This window comes from Hypanus sabinus, chromosome 29 (assembly GCF_030144855.1).
Source record: "Hypanus sabinus isolate sHypSab1 chromosome 29, sHypSab1.hap1, whole genome shotgun sequence".
NCBI classification, from domain to species: domain Eukaryota; kingdom Metazoa; phylum Chordata; class Chondrichthyes; order Myliobatiformes; family Dasyatidae; genus Hypanus; species Hypanus sabinus.
This window is the reverse complement of record NC_082734.1, coordinates 41,238,472-41,261,912: the sequence shown is the minus strand read 5'-3', so window position 1 is coordinate 41,261,912 and position 23,441 is coordinate 41,238,472. Positions and strand designations below refer to the sequence as shown.

The 23,441-nt window shown below is 42.2% G+C and overlaps 1 protein-coding gene across 2 annotated transcripts in view; it reads right to left on the bottom strand.

The window, feature by feature from the left end:
* LOC132383261 (serine/threonine-protein phosphatase 6 regulatory subunit 3-like) overlaps positions 1–23,441 on the bottom strand; it is a 212,668-nt gene that overhangs the window by 135,099 nt on the left and 54,128 nt on the right. For both annotated transcript variants that reach the window (XM_059954219.1, XM_059954220.1), the window contains exon 3: positions 2,078–2,264. In XM_059954219.1, the coding sequence (XP_059810202.1) occupies positions 2,078–2,264 (187 nt within the window). The remainder of the gene's footprint in view (positions 1–2,077; positions 2,265–23,441) is intronic.

Genomic DNA, 23,441 nt, shown 5'->3' with positions numbered 1-23,441 from the left:
GCGGGGTTCTAGTTCCGTTCTTTCTGTCCAGTGCGCATGCGTATAGCTCTCCCACACTACACAGTGTAATTCACTGGTCCCCAACCACTGGGCTGCAAGGAAACAATATGAGTCAGCTGCACTTTTCCTCATTCCCTGTCACGCTCACTGTTGAACTTGAACCCACGCAAGGTCATCAGGCGACTAAACGCAGTGATACCTTCGTGCCAGGGATCACCGGTTGCCGTCGCTACTGACCTGGAACGCTGCCTCTGAACCTGTTTAGCACACCGAATGTTTGTGGGGAACAGACAGACATACTTAATTGATACCGAGGGAAATTGGGCTTCGTTACAGCCGCACCAAGAATAGTGAAGAAATATAGCAATATAAACCCATAAATAATTAAATAATAATGTTAATCATGCCAAGTGGAAATAAGTCCAGGACCAGCCTATTGGCTCAGGGTGTCTGACACTCCGAGGGAAGAGTTGTAAAGTTTGATGGCCACAGGTAGGAATGACTTCCTGTGACGCTCAGTGGAATGAGTCTCTGCCTAACCAGTACATTATGGAGTGGATAGGAGTCATTGTCCAAGATGGCATGCAACTTGGACAGCAACCCAGTGCTAAAATATTTGTAGACGACCTAATTCGCACTCAGCATTTCGTAAGTATCAGAGCAGCTACCACGCTGCGATCTACTGAAACAAACATTTGTCAGCCGATAGATCCTACTGGGGGAGTAGGCGGGCGCTCTGTCGCATTCCCTGCTCAGTCGGCCGCGCTCTCTGGACTGTGACTGCCACGGCCCGGCACGGGGACCTCCGGCCCTGACCTTGTCCTCTCACCCCACCCTCAACCAGCCGCACCTGGCCAAGGCATCTGGCAGCGGGCGGGCAGCGGGAGGCTGAGTTCGGGTCTGGAGACTGTCTAATGAGGCAATGTCTCAAAACTGCTTCAGTACCCCGAGTCCAAGCACCCAGCAATTAAAGACGAACCCGCTGAGTTTTCTCACTGGAAAAATCGTGATCAAGCAGGACAGAAGCCGAGAGCCAAGAAAACTAGAATAGACTGGACGTAAGGAACCTGCTTCCAGCATTGCTGTATTCCATTCATGTTTAACACCTCCCCCCACCGTGCGCCCCTGTCGGACAGTCCGCAAGAATATTATCAATATTAAACCGGTCCGTGGTGCAAAAAAAAAGGTGGGTATCCCCGGTGTTTATGTATTATTTCTACTTCCGGGTTGCGGGGTTTTACTTCAGGTCTTTTCTGCCCGGGTGCGCATGCGCGTAACTAATTGATGTGGGGTCGATCTTGCCTTTTACTAAGGCCGAGGTAGGAGATCTTGGGCTTAAAAAGCTTGGTGACCACTAGTCTAGACTGAGGTCAAAAGAATATGACACATTCTGTCAATATTGACGGTCAAGTAAAAAATGGGGGAGATGTTGGGAAAGAGCTGTAATGTGGCACTGAGGGCTGTGATCTTACTGATGGCTCACACTTCCCCATATAAAGTTCCATTTGGCTCCCCTCCTGCTTTTGTTTCAGATGCTCCTACGTTCTATGTGTCAACTACCCTGATGAATTTGAAATTATAAAAGATTTCATCATCTTGATACAACTGCTGCAAGGAAGATACAAACCATAGTAGATTTATAATCTGGATATAATATCTTCCAACCCTGCAGCTTCCTGCACACAGTTGGGACCAGATAGGCACCGTGGCAGCATAGTAGCTGTTCACACGATGCTATTTCACCTTGGGGTATCAGTGCTTGGAATTCAATTCTGACACTATCGGTTAAGAAGTTTGTACACCTCCCCATAAACATATGCTCTGGTTTCCTCCTGCAAGTTGCCCTGTGATTGGGCTAGGTTTAAATATGGGGGTCACTGGGAGGTGCCTTGTTGGGCCAGAAAGGCCTGTTCCGCACTGTATCACTGAACAAATAAATAAATTATATAAATAAAGATTTTGGAAAGAAAACTTAGTGACCTACCTGTTCACGCACAATATAATTTTCCAGCCCTGCAGTTTCCTGCACACAACTTTGGAACATGACAACCTTGGACAGAAAAATCCAGTGACCTACCTGCTCACTCTTTCTGTTGATGAGGATGCCCATCACTTTACTGAAGAAACTTGCCAAAAGAGGATTAAGAACATTGTCATTCTGCAGAAAGGCATAGAGGCGGCTCAACAGCGACTCGTCCTCACCCAATGCATCATTAACCTGAGTCACGTCGGCTGTCAGTATCTCACAGGATATATTAGGGTACCTGAGATAAGATACATTTTAAATGGTAAGTGGAACGTTCCAGATTATAAGGCATTTACTTAATAATAACAGTTCTCAAAGAAGTAAATTCACCTGTGTTACATACAAAAGACTGGAGGAACTCAGCAGGTCATGTAGTATCTATGGAGAGGAATAGAGCCTAGGGTTTGGGCTGAGACCTTTCATATTTTAGGGAAAATGAGAGAGAATCTCACTGAAAAACAAGCAAATCTTTCAGATCTTTGAAGGCTAGAAATGGTGCTTACAATAAGCGTCTCTTGTCCAACAGGGATACTGCCTCAAAATAACAGGTTCACTAGAAAATAGAAATTTCAGATATGGCGTGGAAATTTTTTTGCTATTCACTATCCAAAAAAGCTGTGTTGACTCAGTATAGTCAAGACTGGGGTCAACAGAATTTGGAACATTAAGGAGATTGAAGGATGCTAGGCAAGTTGTGGAAAGTGGCAGAGGTCTGTGATCTTACTGAATAGCTCACTCTTCCCTATATTAAGTTCCACCTGGCTCATTCCTGCTTTTGCTCTAAATACAGTATTCCCAAGTCCTAATAGTATCCTCTGTTCTGAAGAATTTGAAACTTTACAAAATATTTCAACATCTTAATACATGTCCTGCAGGAAGATATAATACTAATAACACTCAGTACAACTGAGATAGTAGGGTGGGACAGCAAGTCTCCTCCCTCTCGCTGCACATTGAGAGATGGTGTGGGTGTGTGAACAGCTCTGTTTAAGTCACTGCCGAGCTGAAGTTTTAATGTTGTGCTCATGAGGAATGGAAGTGGAGTACTTCCTAATTTACTCAGTGTTAGCAGTGAGTTCTTAAACTACAGCTGACCACATGATGTTACATAAAACATACCAACAATATAGCAAAGGCCACACATCAAGATCTCATTGGCTGGAAAGGAAGGGATATACAATTTTTTTTAATGCACCTTGCACTGCTATAACAGACACTCCCAAGCATGCTGCAGATTTCTTGTAAGTGGATTTTGCTCTCCTCCACAGACACTCAACGATCTGAGCAAATATACTTCAAATGTGGTGTGCCGCACCATCTCATGAGCAGCTTTAACCACAGCACACGCAATTACAAATCCGTAGTGATGCACTTGGTTCAGTATTTGTTGGCTGAATTAGATTAAATTAAATACTGAATCTTGGGACCAAGTTCCATCCTTTCAACCTGATGATTCAACCAGGGTTTTATCGCCTACAATATTCTGTTACACAGCAAATTACTGTTCAATGCAGTTTCCCCATTCAGGAAGAAGTGGAGCACAACATCCTGGCATAGGGATAGAGATGTGAGTAGATATCAGCTTGTAATGCCCCGATGCAGGAACAAGCCCAAACACCAAACTACAGCACTGTTTGTCATTTCACCTACCTAGAATCGTGCAGCACAATTTGTTCATTTTGGTAGGCCAAATATGATGACAGAATAATGGTAAAACTCTTGGCAGTGTGGCATATGATGCATTGGCCTTCATCAATCATGGGATTGAGTTTAGGAGCCGAGAGGTAATGTTGCAGCTATATAGGACCCTGCTCAGACCCCATTTGGAGTACTGTGCTCAGTTCTGGTCACCTCTCCATAGGAAGGATGTGGAAACCATAGAAAGGGGGCAGAGGAGATTTACAAGGATGTTGCCTGGATTGGGGAGCATGCCCTATGAGAACAGGTTGAGTGAACTCGGCCTTTTCTCCTTGGAGCGATGGAGGATGAGAGGTGACCTGACAGGTGTGTAAGATGATGAGAGGCATTGATCATGTGAATAGTCACCAGGGCTGAAATGGTCAGCACGAGACGGCAGTTTTAAGGTGCTTGGAAGTAGGTACAGAGGAGATACAAGGGTTAAGTGTTTTTTTTACACAGAGAGTGGTGAGTGTGTGGAATGGGCTGCCGGTGACGATGGTGGAAGCGGATATGATAGGGTCTTTTAAGAGTCTCCTGGACAGGTACATGGAACTCAGAAAAACAGAGGGCTGTGGGTAACCCTATGTAATTTCTAAGATAAGGACATATTCGGCACAGCTTTGTGGGCCGAAGGGCCAGTATTGTGCTGTAGGTTTTCCATGTTTCTAGCACAAGAGGTGACCATTCAGCTGATCAATGCTGTGCAGATTCTTTGGTAGCAAATGGGTTGAAAGGCCTATTTTTATTTCTATAGTTAATTAGTTCCACTTCACTGCTCTTTTCCCATTGTTGAGTTTTTTTTTCTTTCAAAGTTTAAAATTTCCTACATTCAGCACATTCCAGTTAATTGAGACACATCAATGTCAGTATACTTTGGCCCAATTAGCTGAAATTTCATGGAAGTAGTTAAAAAGGTATTAAAAAAAAGACAAACTAACCATTTAACTGAGTAAAAATTTATGTATTTAAATGAAATACAGAACAAATTAGAACACTACCGATACCTCTATAGTCCTATATTAGTTCCTAACAGTTATCAGAGGAATTCATCCAGTGTATACTGCTGTGTTCTTTTGATTGACTGTAAGTAAACAAAACCAGCACTGACATCTACAGCAAATAATGGATTACCTTCATACAATGTTTTTGACGACTAATTGATATTAGCATTGACTTCCATGGTGAAGAAGTTAACAAAAAGAATATTCAACATATCTTCTATATCTTTGTTATAGGGTTAGGGTTAGGGGTAGAGGCCCTACATCTACCCTACCCACCATCTCCCTGTTTATATCCAGAGGCCCTACATCTACCCTACCCACCATCTCCCTGTTTATATCCAGAGGCCCTACATCTACCCTACCCACCATCTCCCTATTTATTTCCAGAGGCCCTACATCTACCCTACCCACCATCTCCCTATTTATTTCCAGAGGCCCTACATCTACCCTACCCACCATCTCCCTGTTTATATCCAGAGGCCCTACATCTACCCTACCCACCATCTCCCTATTTATTTCCAGAGGCCCTACATCTACCCTACCCACCATCTCCCTGTTTATATCCAGAGGCCCTACATCTACCCTACCCACCATCTCTCTATTTATTTCCAGAGGCCCTACATCTACCCTACCCACCATCTCCCTATTTATTTCCAGAGGCCCTACATCTACCCTATCCACCATCTCCCTGTTTATATCCAGAGGCCCTACATCTACCCTACCCACCATCTCCCTGTTTATATCCAGAGGCCCTACATCTATCCTACCCACCATCTCCCTGTTTATATCCAGAGGCCCTACATCTACCCTACCCACCATCTCCCTGTTTATATCCAGAGGCCCTACATCTACCCTACCCACCATCTCCCTGTTTATATCCAGAGGCCCTACATCTACCCTACCCACCATCTCCCTGTTTATATCCAGAGGCCCTACATCTACCCTACCCACCATCTCCCTGTTTATATCCAGAGGCCCTACATCTACCCTACCCACCATCTCCCTTTTTTTATCCAGAGGCCCTACATCTATCCTACCCACCATCTCCCTGTTTATATCCAGAGGCCCTACATCTACCCTACCCACCATCTCCCATCTCCCTGTTTATATCCAGAGGCCCTACATCTACCCTACCCACCATCTCCCTGTTTATATCCAGAGGCCCTACATCTACCCTACCCACCATCTCCCTGTTTATATCCAGAGGCCCTACATCTACCCTACCCACCATCTCCCTATTTATTTCCAGAGGCCCTACATCTACCCTACCCACCATCTCCCTATTTATATCCAGAGGCCCTACATCTACCCTACCCACCATCTCCCTATTTATTTCCAGAGGCCCTACATCTACCCTAACCCACCATCTCCCTGTTTATATCCAGAGGCCCTACATCTATCCTACCCACCATCTCCCTGTTTATATCCAGAGGCCCTACATCTATCCTACCCACCATCTCCCTATTTATTTCCAGAGGCCCTACATCTACCCTACCCACCATCTCCCTATTTATATCCAGAGGCCCTACATCTACCCTACCCACCATCTCCCTGTTTATATCCACAGAAACTCTGATTATATTCTACAGATAAGTTTTCTTTCAAAACAAATCTCTCCCTTCTTATGAGTCTTCTATTGCTGATAAAAGTAAATCAGTTCTCTTCTTTACTACTAGGCTCTGCCACTTTGTATACCCGAGTTTACAATTTTACATTATCCCTATTTTCTTTGTTAACCCTTGATTCTGTCTTTTTCATGGAGTGCCCTTTTAATTGAGAATTAAAACCTTGCAGAGCATTACTAAATAACTGTCTGTTTTCCTCTATTGACTTGTCTCTTAGGTTGGTACCCAATCCAACTTAAACAAATCCGCTCTCATGCAATTAAAATAGTCCTGATTTAAAATGAAAAGTACTGATTATGGACCTGTAATGTTCATCCTCAAACTACATATGCAATTCTATCATTCTGTGGTCAGCACCCCCGAGGAGATCTTAAACCACAAGATCCCTTATTCATAGCACAAACCCCCAAATCTAAAATAGCCTATTCCTGGATAGACACTGCAATCCCTGGCACATTCCACAAATTCTTTTTCTACAATTGCTATGTCATTTGGTTTTTTCAATCAATATATAAATTCAAATATTGCATGATAATTGCAGATCCTTTCAAGCATGCTTTTAACATCTCCCCACTTATGCTACAGCCTATTAAGAGGTCATTTTGGGGGTCTATGGACAACTCCCATTCCTTTTCCATTTCTGTTATTCAAGATTTCAACCCAAACTAATTCCACATCGCAGTCAACTGTAATTTCATTACAACTCAGCGCTGCTCTGCTCTCAACCCAGCCCGCCTTCTTTCCCTTTGGCATGATGCTGGCCAGGCAAACAATCGAGTTTGTGCACTTATCACATGTACATAGAAACACGGTGAAATGCATCATCTTGCATCAACACACCTCACAGTCCAAGGACTTTGCTGGGGCAGCCCGCAAGTGCCGTCATGCTTCCAGTGTCAACATAACATGTCCATAACTCACTAACAATACACTTTTGGAATGTGGGAGGAACAGGAGCTCCCAGAGAAAACCCACACGGTCACAGGAAGGAAATACAAACTAATTAGACAGTGGCTGGAATAGGACCCCAATCAGAGATTATTGACGCTAACTAGTAACTCTACCGCGCTGCCCCTGGCACTGGTAGCCTGGGAGAGGACACAGTCGTGATCCTGTACTGAATTCACAGCATCTTGGGAAATCACCACAGATGGTGTTAGTGTCAGTCTCTTTGGTACCTTGAGATTCCTGCCGCAGTTAGACAATGTCTCCGACGTGTATGAGGTCAGGAATACCGCTGCTTGATAGCGCAGAACCTTCATGCCAGATCTGCAACTTTAACCTTCAAATCCTTTTCATCAAATTGGCTAAGCCTCATTTACAGAGGTTGATGCGTAGTCCGTGCTTTGTTGTGAACCTTTTCCTCGGGGTCAATGTGGAGCAGTATGGGAACTGGCAAAGAACTTCTTTGCAGCTCTCTCAGATGCTTCAGTGAGAAATCAAAAATAACCCTCTGAACCTGTGATTCATCTGCATCCTGAAGTTCTATCACTAAGTTTGGAGTGGCAGAGATCCTGGACTGAAGAGTTTCCTCATATATCCTGCAGATTAGCTCCCTTGCACAAAGCTTGTTGGAGATGAGGTGCATCATTATGGCAAGATAGATTAAAAGTTAAAACAATAGCGATCAACACGCACAAAATGCTAGATGAGCACAGCATTCAGGTAGCATCTACAGTGGGAAATAAATAGTCAAAACTTCAAGTCTTAGCTAGAAACATCATGTTTATTCCTCTCCATAGATGCTGCCTGACTTGCTCAATTCCTCCAGCATTTTACGTGTTGCTCAAGATTTCCAGCATTTACAGAGCCTCTTGTGTTTAGAATGTAGTTTTTTTTGTACAGTTTAACATCAAGATCCTGTTGTGAACCTCTTCTTATGTTCACTGCTTGTGTGCATTGTATATCAGAACCAAGACATGAAGCCCATTGACCCCTTTTGTTCGGGCCACCTCCTCCCCTCCCTATACGAGTCATTCACAGACCCTTGCCACAAGATCTCTGCTCTCCCTTAACTACACCTCCTGCAAACTAAATATCAAATGGACTCAAAAAGAGTTACTTGCACCAAGCAGTAAGGCTGATCAATACTTCCACCACCCCTACTTTATCATTTCCGGTCAGTCACGTTACGTACAGACTCTCCTGTGCCTAGATCACTTTATGAACATAACGATCAATGTATATAAGCTATTTATATTGTATTTATTGTGGGTTTTATTGTGTTCTTTATCATATTGTGTTTTCTTTTGTGCTCACACTTGTATACTGGAAATAACATTAAACAGGAAATAACATTAAACAATCTTGAACCTTAACTGCCCTCTCATACAGGTCAAGATCCAGTGAGAACAGTTTAAAGTTAAGAAAGGGTTTCTCCCTGGTATCATATTTGCTATTTATACACCTACCAGCATTATTATGCTTCTTATATTGCAAATATAACAACATTTCAAAATATACTTGGTTGGTTACAAACACTTTGGGATGTTCCAACATTGTGAAAGATGCCTCCTCATAAATGCCTTTTTTTCTAAAAAAAACCTGTTTTATTTAGACCTCCTGTCATGTATTTTCAGTTTTTAATTTAATTACAGACTTAAAAATTACATTACATTTCTCAGGAGAGAAACCTCCAATTTTGGGGCACCATGTAGCGTAGCAGTTAGCACGACACTATAACAGCTTGGGGGGGTTGGAGTTCCAAGTTCAATCTCAACGTCCTCTGTAAGGAGTTTCTACGTCTTTCTCGTGGAATGTGTGGGTTTCATCTGGGTGCTCCGGTTCCTCCCACAGTCCAAAGACATACTAGTAACTGGGTTAATTGTACATTGTAACTTGTACCATGATTAGGTTAGGGTTAAATCGTGGTTGTCGTGGGCTACTGGGCTCGATGGGTCGGAAGGGCCTATTCCGCACGGTATCTCAATAAAAATAACAGAAGTAAGTTTCTTGATATTTATTTTTTCTGTGATTTTGTTCCCCACCACACCTACATCCATTTCAGCTACTCCTCTCCATAGCCCCTCAGCATCCTTCACCGTCTGCATGCACTGCCTCTTTACTTTTACACTCTACACCTTATAGCTACACTGGCAAGTATCTTCATATACCTGCTGCTACCAAGAATTCCTCCTGCCAACAGTCACCTTATGTACAGATACTCCCGCAGCTCAGCATCAGCTCATATACATACAATCAATGTATATAAGCCCATGGTATGTATGTACAGCTATGCTCAGTCACTTGCACGTTGTGTTTTATAGAACTGAGTTTATACTTATTATGTCTTTTTATTCTTACTGTGTTCCGTAAGCTTATTGTTTTTTTAATGCTGCATCGGATCCAATATTCATTTCGTTCTCCTTTACACTCGTGTACTGAAGAATGACAATAAACAATCTAAAATAAGGGAGAAGCATGTCAACCTTTATAGCCTCAAAGTCCAAAAGCTATGAGATGAACCTGCTTGTATTTCTTTTCAGTGTACACAAGGAGAGGAATAACCAATATGCCATGAGATCGCCCAGCTCTGCCAGAAGTATTGTGAGATACATAAATGTCAACCTGACTCACAGGAACAGGCATGCAAATAGGACTTCAATTCAATTGAGCTTTCCCTCAGCGCAGCGCTGAGCCGGTTATAAGCTGCATTCTTGGTATATTGCCCAAATGCATAATCTTCTGACCTAGATACAGAATTGCTAACAACTGTAATATTATAAATGTTATAACATCAACTGCAGAAGCATCATTCCTGTACTTTGTAATATTAATATCCAAACTCCAGTCCCCTGTGGGAGGGATAATGATGTATGGGGAAACAGTGCAGAACTACAATTCAATTTTTGGTACAGGATTTTTAACTAGCATTTTGGGATCACATTCTGTATTCCTGCTCGTTTATAATTAGGCTTCAAATGCAGTTTAGATGAACAAGAGTTTCAATGCCTAGAATTTATATTTTATCTGCTAACTCTTCACTGCAGGAAGCGTAAATATAAGGACAACTTAATGTACACAATAGTTGGACCTCAGATGTTCAGCAGAATAATATTTCTCATCTTATTTATTGAGATACAGCATAGAATAGGCTCTTTAGGTCCTTCGAGCTATTCCACCCAGAATCCCCAAATTTAACCTAAGCCTAACCACAGGACAATTTCCAATGACCAATTAATTTACCAATTAGTATGTCTTTGGATTATGGGAGGAAACCAAAGCAGCTAGAAGAAACCCACATGGTCATGGGGAGAATTATGCGCAGCAGTGAGAATTGAACCTGGTTTGCTAGTACTGTAAAGCATCATGCTAGCATGCCACCTCCTGATCTTCTCATGGCAAAAAGCATGGCTATAAGGATCAGAAGATAGCTGTACCTCACAGTTCTTGGAGTGGAGTGGGCAGGCTGGAGAAGGAGGTATGGAGTGGTGTTGATGCATCATTACCAATTGCAAGTGGACAAAGTTTTTATTAATGTGGCAGCTTCAATCTGAGGGATAACAGGATGACTGCTGTGGAAACTGGGAAGATCTTTAAGAAATTCTATGAGATTGGGGGCTGAAACCAATTTGCTAAGCCAAGGTAATACTTTAGGTTAAAGACTATCAGTCAACCCACAACATTAACTCTGCATCCGCTTGCACAGATGCTACGTGATGTGGTTTTAGCTGTTTAATTTCACATTTCCAGCATCTGCAGTTGTTTATTCTCAGTCACGCTATGATGTCAGAACAATGAAACAACTCCACAGAAATGTTCAGCGGTAACTCTTACAGAACTATAATAATGATATAGCCAGGCTGAGAACCATCCTTGCTGACATTTGCTATCAGAATCAAATTTTCATACCTTTCACAAAATGTGCATGAAACAATTTTAATCATTTAAGGACTAGAATGAAAGTACATTGGTTCAAAGTAAATTTATACTTCAACAAAATACAAATGATACAGTGTCAAAGATCATACATCACCATGTACAACCTTGAGATTAATGTTCTCGTGGGTATTCACAGTAAGTACAAGAAACAATAAAATCAATGAAATATGGCACCCAACAGAATAAACAACCAAAGCAACACACACAAAATGCCGAAGGAACTCAACAGGACAGGCAGCATCTATGGAGAGGAATAAAGAGTTGGCATTTTGGGCCGAGACCCTTTTTCAGGACTCAGTGTGCAAAAGATAACAAACTGTGCAATACAAAAGGAAGAATGAAATAATAATGAAGTAGTAATAATAAGTAAATAAGCAATAAATATCAAGAACCTGAAATGAAGAGTCCTTGAAATAGGTTGTGGAAAAAAGTTCAGTGATGGGAAGTTGAAGTTGAGTAAGTTATCCCCTAGTTCAGGAGCCTGATTACTGTAATAACTGTTCCAGAGCCTGGTAGTGTGAGAGGGTTATGTACCTCCTTGTTATGGCAACAGTAAGAAGCAAGTACGGTGGGATCCCTGACGATGGATGCTGCTTTCCTGCAACAGCATTTCATGGAAATGTGCTCAATGGCTGGGAGCACTTGACCAGTGATGGACTGGGCCGTATCCACTACTTATCATAGGCTTTTCCATTCAAAGGCATACAACGCTGTGATGCAACCAGTGAATATATTCTCCACCGCACATTTATAAAAGTTTGCCAAAAGTTTTACATGACTGAATCGTCACAAACTTTTAAGAAAGTGGAGGTGCTGCTCTTGAATGATAACACCAAGTTTCTGACCCTCTCTACCTCTAATCCCCCAAAGGGACTTGCTCATGGACCTCCGGTTTCCTCCTCCAGGAATCAATAAATCAGCTCCTTGGTCTTGCTGACATTGAGAGGCTGTTGTGGCACAACTCAGCCAGATTTTCAATATCCCTTCTACATGCTGATTTGTCACCACCTTTGGTTCAGCCTAAGACAGTGGTGTTGTGAGCAAACTTAAATATTAAAACTGTGCTTAGCTTCACAGTCATAAGTGTAAAGCAAGTAAAGCAGGAGGCTAAGCATGCAGTCTTGTGTGCACCTGGCCCAACTGAGATTGTGGAGCAGATGATGTTGCCAGACCAAAATGACTGGGGACTGCAATTGCACAAGGAGGTATTGAGGCCAAGGCCTTTGAGCTTATTGATTAGTTTTAAGGGGATGATAGTACTGAATGCCAAGCTGTAGGCAATGAAGAGCATCCAGATGCATGCATCACTGTTTCTCCATTTCATTGGTACACAAAATGAAGCACTTAATTCAAAATCTCAGTTCAAGATAATCAGATCAAATTTCCTAAGCAACCAATCACATTTTGATCTTCAAATCATTGGAGAAGTCCTCAATCTCCTTTGATACTGGAAGATATCAGTTCGCCTCACATCACAATAGGTCTACAGCAGATGTAACCTCACTGACTCTTCACTTGGCCTCAGATCACCTGGACAATACCAACACCTATCTCAAGCTTCTGTTTACTGATTACAGCTCAGCTTTCAACGAAATTATACCCTCAGTTCTAATCAACAAGCTCCAAAACCTGGGCTTCTATACCACCCTCTGCAAGTGGATCCTTGACTGGTCACCAAGGAGACCAGTCAGTGTGGATCAGAAATAACATCTCTTTTTGCAGATGATCAACACTGACACACCTCAAGGATATACATTTAGCCCACTGTTTTACACTCTCTACACCAGCTCAAATGTCATCTATAACTTTGCTAATGACACAACTATTGTTAGTAGAATTTCAGATGGTCACAAGGAAGCATACAGGAGTGAGAGAGATCAGATGGTTGAGTGGTGTCGCAGCAACAACCTTGTACTCAACGTCAGTAAGAAAAAAGAATTGATTGTGTACTTCACGAAGGTTAAGGCAAGGGAAAACACACCAGTCTTCATCAAAGATCCAGAAGTGGAAAGGGTGAACAGTTTCAAGTTCCTGGATGTCAACATCTCTGATGAACTATCCTCTGCCCAACATATTGTTGCAATTGCAAAAGCGCCATGAAAGCAACTATATTCCATTAGAAGTTTGAGGAAAATTGGTATGTCACCAAAGGCACTCACAAATTTCTATAGGTGTATATTATAGGAAAGATGTCAACAAAATAGAGAGAGTACAGAGAAGGTTCACTAGAATGTTACCTGGGTTTCAGCACCTGTTACAGGGAAAGATTGAACAAGTTAGGTCTTTATTCTTTGCAGCGTAGAAGGTTGAGGGGGGACTTGATAGAGGTATTTATAATTATGAGGGGGATAGATAGAGTTGACGTGGACAGGCTTTTTCCATTGAGAGTAGGGGAGATTCAAACAAGAGGACATGAGTTGAGAACTGGGGGCAAAAGTTTAAGGGTAACATGAGGGAGAATTTCTTTACTCAGAGAGTGGTAGCTGTGTGGAACGAGCTTCCAGTAGAAGTAGTAGAGGCAAGTTTGGTATTGTCATTTAAGCAAAATTGGATAGGTATATGGACAGGAAAGGAATGGAGGGTTATGGGCTGAGTGCGGGTCAGTGGGATTAGGTGAGAGTAAGCGTTCGGCACGGACTAGAAGGGCCGAGATGGACTGTTTCTGTGCTGTAATTGTTATATGGTTATATGGTATCGTGGAGAGCATTCTAACTGGCTATATCACTGTCTGGTATGGAGGCGGGCACTCCACAGGATTGGAAAAAGCTGCAGAAAGTTGTAAACAGCCAGCCTCCCCAGCATCCAGGACACCTTCAAAACATGATGGCTCAAGGTGCCACCCATCATTAAGGTCCCCAATCACCCAGGGACTTGAGTGTCCCATTGAATGTTTCTAGTCAAAAACTGTGATACTTATTGGATTTTGTATTTATTCTCTGGTTGGACATAAACAAGCACACTAAACTGAATCATTCTGTTCTATTTTGTATGTCTAATGAACAAACATTGTATGCTCTAATCGCTTCTCTTTGCTACCATCAAGGAGGTGGCAGAGGAGCCTGAAGACACACAATCAAAAGTTTCAGGAACAGCTTCTCCCTTCTCACTATCAGATTCTAAATGGACAATGAACCCCAGTATTTTTCCCTTCTCCTTTTGCATTAATAATTTAATTTTAATATATACTACCCATATAAGTTTTTTTTAAACTATGTACTGCTGCAACAAAACAACAAATTTCTCGACATATGCCAGTTATATTCAGCCTGAGACTGAGGTACCCAGTCACTAATGACAGGAGAGGAAGTAGCAGGTATTCCCAAATGTCTACACAGAATAATGGGAACACAGTTCGGGGCTGGAAAAGAGGAGGCAGAAATAAAAAATGTTGCAGATTGGAGCACACAATATTTGTTCATTAGATGTACAAAATAAAATTCAGTTTAGTGGATTTGATCATGTCCAACAAGGGAATAAATGAAGGATTCAATAGATACGGTTTTTGATTAGAAACTATATGAGTGGGAAACCAAGGAACAAAAGTCGTATTTATACCATATTTCACAACTGAATTAAAAGTAATCACTTTGGTTGCTTCAGGCTGTAAGTGATAGAAAATGAGGAGATGATGGGAAGAGAATCACTGGGAAGTAAAGAGACAACAAAGTAAACCTACCAAATATTGAAAGGCCTGGATAAAGTGGACATGGAGATAATGTTTCCTATGTTTTCTACCTTGAGGCAAGCCAGAGTAGATAAATCCCCAGGACCTGACAGGGTATTCCCTCGGACCTTGAAGGAGACCAGTGCTGAAATTGCAGAGGCCCTGGCAGATATATTTAAAATGTCAGTATCTATGGGTGAGGTGCCGGAGAATTGGAGGATAGCTCATGTTGTTCCGCTGTTTAAAAAAAGGCCCTAAAAGTAATCCGGAAAATTATAGGCCAGTAAGTTTGACATCGGTAGCAGGTAAATTATTGGAAGGAGTACTAAAAGATAGGATCTACAGGTATTTAGATAGACAGGGACTTACTAGGGAGAGTCAACACTGCTTTGGGCGTGGTAGGTCATGTTTAGAGTTTTTCGAAGAGTTTACCAGGAAAGTGGATGAAGGAAAGGCAGTGGATGTTGTCTACATGGACTTCAGTAAGGCCTTTGACAAGTTCCCGCATGGGAGGTTGGTTAGGAAGATTCAGTCGCTAGGTGAAGTAGTAAATTGGATTAGATATTGGCTCAATGGGAGAAGTCAGAGAGTGGTAGTGGAGGATTGCTTCTCTGAGTGGAGGCCTGTGACTAGTGGTGTGCCACAGGGATCAGTACTGGGTCCATTGTTATTTGTCATCTATATCAATGATCTGGATGATAATGTGGTAAATTGGATTAGCAAATTTGCTGATAATACAAAGATTGGAGATGTAGTGGACAGTGAGGAAGGTTTTCAAAGCTTGAAAAGGGATTTGGACCAGCTGGAAAAATGGGCTGAAAAATGGCAGGTGGAGTTTAATGCGGACTAGTGTGAGGTATTGCACTTTGGAAGGTCAAACCAAGGTAGAACATACAAGGTAAATGGTAGGACACTGAGGAGTGCAGTAGAACAGAAGGATCTAGGAATACAGAAAGAAAATTCCCTAAAAGTGGCATCACAAGTGGATAGGGTCGTAAAGAGAGCTTTTGGTACATTGGCCTTTATAAATCAAAGTATTGAGTATAAGAGTTGGAATGTTATGGTGAGGTTGTGTAAGGCATTGGTAAGGCCGAATTTGGAGTATTGTGTGCAAATTACAGGAAGGATATTAATAAGGTTGAAAGAGTGCAGAGAAGGTTTACAAGGCTGTTGCCGGGACTTGAGAAACTGAGTTACAGAGAAAGGTTGAATAGGTTAGGGCTTTATTCCCTGGAGCATAGAAGAATGAGGGGAGATTTGATAGAGGTATATAAAATTATGATGGGTTTAGATAGAGTGAATGCAAGCAGGCTTTTTCCACTGAGGCTAGGGGAGAAAAAAACCAGAGGGCAAGGATTAAGGGTGAAGGGGGAAAAGTTTAAAGGGAACATTGGGGGGCTTCTTCACACAGAGAGTGGTGGGAGTGTGGAATGAGCTGCCAGGAAGTGGTAAATGCGGGCTCACTTCTAACATTGAAGAAAAACTTGGGACAGGTACGTGGATGAGAGGTGTATGGAGGAATATGGTCCAGGTGCAGGTCAGTGGGACTAGGCAGAAAAATGGTTCAGCACAGCCAAGAAGGGCCAAAAGGCCTGTTTCTGTGCTGTAATGTTCTATGGTTCTATAGACGACACAGCCTCAGAATAGAGGGGTGTCCATTTAGAACAAGATGAGAAGCAATTTCTTTAGCCAGAAGTTGGTGAATCTATGGAAATCATTGTCATAGATGGCTGTGAAGGCCAAGTCATTGGGTATATTTAAAGCTGTAGTTGATGGGCTCTTGATTAGTCAAGGATTTATGGGGAGAAGGCAGAACGGCCAGTGTTCGTTCAGCAAAAGACAAGTTGTATTGGGTTCGACTACAGACTTCTTCAACATTCACGGAGCCAGGGTCTTGGACTATATTTTTTTGTGTTACTGTAGTTTGCTGATAACCTATATGTACTTGCTATCTTATAGGTGCTTTGAGCTGTGTGACTGTTCGTACTGTGTTTTGTACTTTGGCCCTGTAGGAATGCTGCTTTGTTTGGCTGTACAGTCGGCCCTCCTTATCCGCAAGGGATTGGTTCCGGGACCCCTCGCGGATACCAAAAAACACGGATGCTCAAGTCCCTCATTTAACCTGTTTCCGTGCAGTGGTCTTGAGGACCCAGCGGAGCTCTGAATCATCAGTGTTTCAGTTCACAAAAATAATCACAATCACGATTGAAAATAAAGTGAAAATAATAAAGCGATCGGAAAGAGGTGAAATGCCATCGGTCATTGGAAAAGTGTTAGGCTATAGTCGGTCAATGATCGGAACAATTTTAAAGGATAAAGTGAGAGAGGCCCTGCCCCGATTAAAGCTACAATTATTACTAAGCAATGTAGCGGTTTAATCATTGAAATACATACGTTTCTTAAGTGTTTTATATGCATAGAAAGGTAAAATATATACTATTTTCTAAGACAAACATTTGACTGACGCTAAATAATACTGGACGAAGCTGTTCTGACTTACTTGGTAAAAGACTTCTGATTTTTTTCGATCCCGATCCACAATAACCTATGCACATCCTCCCGTATACTTTAAATAATCTCCACATTACTTATAATATCTAATAAAATGTAAATGCTATGTATGTAGTTGTTATACTGCATTGTTTAGGGAATAATGACAAGAAAAAAGTCTGTACGTGCTCGAACAACAAGTGCTGGAAGAGCACTTCTGGGTTTTCTTGACTTGCGGTTGGTTGACTTCGTGCATGCGGAACTTGCGGATAAGGAGGGTATTCATGTATGGTTGAATAACAATTAAACTTGAACTTGAGAGGAATAATAAAATGAGAATGATAGAATGGCAGAGGAGGCTCGATGGGCCAAATGGACTAATTCTGCTCCAATAGTCTAAACATTATTGAAACTGTCCATAACCAAATCTATTATGTCCAATACCAAGTCATATAAGCCGTAATTAGAAATAAAAACATAGAAAACCTACAGCACAATACAGGCCCTTCAGCCCTCAAAGCTGTGCTGAACATGTCCTTACCTTAGAAATTACCCATAGCCCTCTATTTTTCTAAGCTCCATGTACCTATCCAGGAGACTCTTAAAAGACCCTATTGTATCTGCCTCCACCACAATTGCCAGCAGCATATTCCACGCACTCACCACTCTGTGTAAAAAAAACTTACCCGTGACATCTCCTCTGTACCTACTTCCAAGCACCTTAAAACTCTCATGCTAGACATTTCAGCCCTGGGGAAAAGCCTCTGACTATCCACACGATCAATGCCTCTCATCATCTTACACACCTGTCAGGTCACCTCTCATCTTCCATCACTCCAAGGAGAAAAGGCCAAGTTCACTCAACCTATTCTCATAAGGCACGCTCCCCAATCCAGGCAACATCCTTGTAAATCTCCTCTGCATCCTTTCTATGGTTTCCACATCCTTCCTATAGTGAGGTGACCAGAACTGAGCATGGGGTCTTACCATGGTCCTATATAGCTGTAACATTACCTCTCGGCTCCTAAACTCAATTCCACGATTGATGAAGGCCAATACACCATACGCCTTCTTAACCACAGAGTCAACCTGCGCAGCAGTTTTGAGTGTCCTATGGACTCTGAGCCCAAGATCCCTCTGACCCTCCACACTGCCAAGAGTCTTACCATTAATACTATATTCTGCCATCATATTTGACCTACCAAAGTGAACCACTTCACACTTATCTGGGTTGAACTCCATCTGCCACTTCTCAGCCCAGTCTTGCATCCTATCAATGTCCCGCTGTAACCTTTGACAGCCCTCCACACTATCCACAACACCCCCAACCTTTGTGTCATCAGCAAATTTACTAACCCATCCCTCCACTTCTTCATCCAGGTCATTTATAAAAATCACAAAGAGTAGGGGTCCCAGAACAGATCCCTGAGACACACCACTGGTCACCGGCCTCCATGCAGAATATGACCCATCTACAACCACTCTTTGCCTTCTGTGGGCAAGCCACTTCTGGATCCACAAAGCAATGTCCTCTTGGATCCCATGCCTCCTTACTTTCTCAATAAGCCTTGCATGGGGTACCTTATCAAATGCCTTGCTGAAATCCACCTATACCTTCATCAATGTGTTCAGTCACATCCTCAAAAAATTCAATCAGGCTCGTAAGGCACGACCTGCCTTTCACAAAGCCATGCTGATTATTCCTAATCCTATTATGCCTCTCCAAATGTTCATAAATCCTGCCTGTCAGGATCTTCACCATCAACTAACCAACCACTGAAGTAAGACTCACTGGTCTATAATTTCCTGGGCTATCCCTACTCCCTTTCTTGAATAAGGAACAAAATTCTGAACCCTCCATTCCTCCAGAACCTCTCCTGTCCCCATTGATGATGCAAAGATCATTGTCAGACACTCAGCAATCTCCTCCCTCACTTCCCACAGTAGCCTGGGGTACATCTCATCCAACTTGATGCTTTCCAAAAGCTCCAGCACATCCTCTTCTTTAATATCTACATTCTCAAGCTTTATAGTCCACTGTAAGTCAACCCTACAATTGTCAAGATCCTTTTCCATAGTGAATACTGAAGCAAAGTATTCATTAAGTATCTCTGCTATCTCCTCTAGCTCCATACACACTTCTCCACTGTCACACTTGATTGGTCCCTATTCTTTCACATCTTATCCTTTGCTCTTCACATACTTGTAGAATGCCTTGGGGTTTTCCTTAATCCTGTCCTCGAGGCCACTTCTGGCTCTCCTAACTGTCAACAACTTAACTACCACCCTATTTTGATTAGTTTATCACAGACAAATTCTAAAGTTGGGTATAGTGCCTTAACTAGAAAGGAGATAGGAAACAGAAAGTCACACCTCATCTTCTACAGATGGGAGAAAGGCCAGGAAAACACTGAAACTATGTGTTTGATCTATAAGGAGAGACTGGAAAGGCTTGGTTTGTTTTCCATCAAGCAAAGGAGGCCAAGACATGATTATCATAAAAACGAGAACGTCTGCAAGTGCTAGAAATCCAAAGCAACACACACAAAATACTAGAGGAACTCAGGTCAAACAGTATCCTTGGAGAGGAATAAACAGTCGATGTTTCAAGCCGAGACTACACTGTCCATGGAGAAGGGCGAGGAGGTTCAAAGAAAATCTGAGGGGTAAACATTTTGCACAGACTAGTTAATATCTGGAATTAGCTGGCAGGGGGGTGTCAGAGGCAAGAACAGTAGTAACATTTAAGAGGCCACTGGACAGATACACAACAAGCCAAAGTTAGAGGAAAGTGGAATTGATGCACACATAGAATTAGTGTAGATAGACACGTGTGCTCAGCATGCACTCAGTGGTCACTTTATTAGGTATACCTGAACACTTGCTCATTAGCGCAAATACCTAATCATGTGGTAGCAACTCAATACATAAAAACATACAGACATGCTCAAGAGGATTAGTTGTTCTTCAGACTAAACATCAGAATGGGGAACATGGAGTGATTGTTGGCGCCAGAGTAGACCGAGTGTCTCAGAAACCGCTGATCTCCTGGGATTTTCACACGCATCAGTCTCCAAAGATTACAGAGAATGGTGTGAAAAACAAAAAAAAACATCTAGTGAACGGCTGTTCTGTGGGGAAAAAAGCCTGGTTAATGAGGGAAGTCAGAGGAAAATGGCCAAACTGGTTCAAGCTGATAGGAAGGCAACAGTAACTCAAATAGCCACGCGTTACAACAGCGGTGTGCGGAAAAGCATCACTGAACACACAACACATTGAACCTTGAAGAAGATGGGCTACAGCACCAGAAGACCACAAACATACAATCAGTGGCCACTTTATTAAGTGCAGGAGGTACCTAATAAAATGGCCACTGAGTACATTTCATTGGGCCAAAAGGGGATCAAGGTTTAAATTGAAGAAGATGTGGTTAAAGGGTTTCAGTAAAATGTGAGCTGACTACAAAAGCTGAAAGGAACATCTGTTTCTGATAATGACAATGACAATGCTGATTAGAAGCTTAGCTTGGAGAAGAATATAAAACTATAAATGTTGTAGTTTGGGATAATTACGATAGCTTGATGGCACAAGTGAAGAGTTTGCAGTAAGGAGAAAAAAATGCTTTCCCAATATTTCATTAATACCAGAAGGCAAGACAAGGCAAGGCACCTGATGACATGGAGGACTGTGTTAGTGGAGAAGAGCTAATAATACGTGTGACTAAAATGAAGGGTGCACAGACACACAGGTAACAATGTAAATGTGACCTGGTCACTTTATGAAAGCCAGAAATCAGCTGTGGACTTTTAACAATTATGTTAGAGGGTTAGAAACTCATTTTGGGGAAGAATACAAGATGACAAATGTTTATTGCAATCTGCTGCAGTTGCTACAGAGAGGAACTAGATCTGTGGCAGAAATACAGTGGTGCAGTAAACAGAGCTACTGCCTTCCCGCTCCAACAATTCAGATCCAGTTCTGGCCTCTGATGCTCTCAGTGCTTGGTCTGTACCTTCTCCCTGTGGCTGCATGAGTTTTTTCTTGACTTCCAGTTTCAAGAGAGAGATTAGCTTCAGTTGTCATGTGTACATTGAAATATAGTGAAATGAGTCATTTGTGTTAAATGAAATCAACGCAAACAGTGCTGGGCAATACCCACAACTCACTAACCCTAACCACTGGAATGTGGGAGGTCACTGATGATAGGTGCATCAGATGAGCCACGATTGGACTCAGGTTGAACAGAACACTAGGAAGAGACAGCAGGTTTGGCAGTATCTGTGGAAGGAAAATATAGTTAACATTTCAGATTGAAGACCACACATTCTCATGTCCCAAAACTTGTAACTTATTTTTTATTTGCACAGATAGCTGTAGGATTCAATACCTTCCATGTTGTTGTTTCAAATTTCCTGAATCTGCAGTTTTTGATTCTCAGGTTAACCTGTGATGTAAATACTGAACCAAGCATCTCAGATGTTTAATTATTTACATTCTCATGTGGAAGAGCTGACAAATGACTGACAGTGAAATCATACTTGCCAATAACCAAGAAAAAGGATTAAAATTTCAGAGAATAATTAATAATTAATCTCATTATGATCTTACGCCTCCCCTACTGTTGAGATGAAGCCACACGCAGGTTGGAGGAACAACACCTTATATTCCGTCTGGGTAGCCTCCCACCTGATGGCATGAACATTGATTTCTCTAGCTTCCATTAACGTCCCTCCCCCCCCCCTTCTTACCCCATCGCTAATTTTTTCTCTCTCTCTTTCCCTCACAATAACTCCTTGCCTGTTCTCCATCTTCCTCTGGTGCTCCCCTCCCCCTTTCTTTCTTCCAAGGCCTTCTGTCCTATGATACTCCCCCTTCTCCAGCCTTGTATCCCTTTCGCCAAACAACTTCCCAGCTCTTAGCTTCATCCTCCCACCCCTGACTTCTCCTATCATGTCGGATCTCCCACCCCCCCCCCCAAATCTCTCAGTATCCTTTTTCCGTTAGTCCTGACGAAGGGTCTCGACCCAAAATGTCGACTGTACTTCTTCCAGTAGATGCTGCCTGGCCTGCTGTGTTCCACTAGCATTTTGTGTGTGTTGCATGACCTTACACTTTATCATTTACCTGTACTGCACTTTTTCAGCAGCTTTTACACTTCAATCAGTATTATTGCTAGACACTGCAGCTCAATGAACTGCACAATGATTCAATCTGTATAAACAGTATACAAAACAAGCTTTTCACTGTATCTTTGTTCAAGGGACAATAATAAACCAACACAACCCATGTCTTATATGCAAGAAAGAACAAGATCTAGTACTCCAGTGGAAATCTTTGTTTCCACGACAGCTACCTTGCACTGTTGATGAAACAGTGAACACAATCAAAGATCCTACCCATCCTGGACATTCTCTTTTCTTCCTCTCTCCCGATACAAATGCTTGAAAGCACATACTACTAGGAGAACACCTATCCTGTTGTTATAAGGCTACTGAGTGGTCACCTAACACAACTTGACCTCACAACCTACATCGTGATGACCTTGCATTTTATTGTCTGTCTGCACTGCACTTTGCAACTGTACCCTTCATTCTGCTTTCTGTTGTTGTTTTCCCTTCTACTAACTCAGGGCACCATCTTAATGAAACAGATCAGTATGAATGACAGACAGTACCATACCCTGGTGCTAATTTTTCACTGTACCTCGGTACCTGTGACAATAATAAACTAATTTACCAACATTCCAATGATGATCTCAAATTATAAAGACATTTCAGCCAAATCATCAAGCTGGGCATTTCTCCCCATATTTGTTTTTCAGCATTTTGTTATTGCTGCCAGTATTTCTGCCTGTTGCTAACTGCACCTCAGAAGGGTCATAAGTGAAGGTTCTCCCATACCGTTGTTAGCTTGGGAGTTCCACGATTTCAGCACAGCAATCCATCAGCATGTGGGCAACTTAGAGAAGAACTTGCAGGTAGGGGCAAACCCATGCACCAGATCTTCTCAGTGGAAAATTCAAAGTACATTTATTATCAAAATACCCAATGGTAGTAACAAGAAGAGAGGGTGAC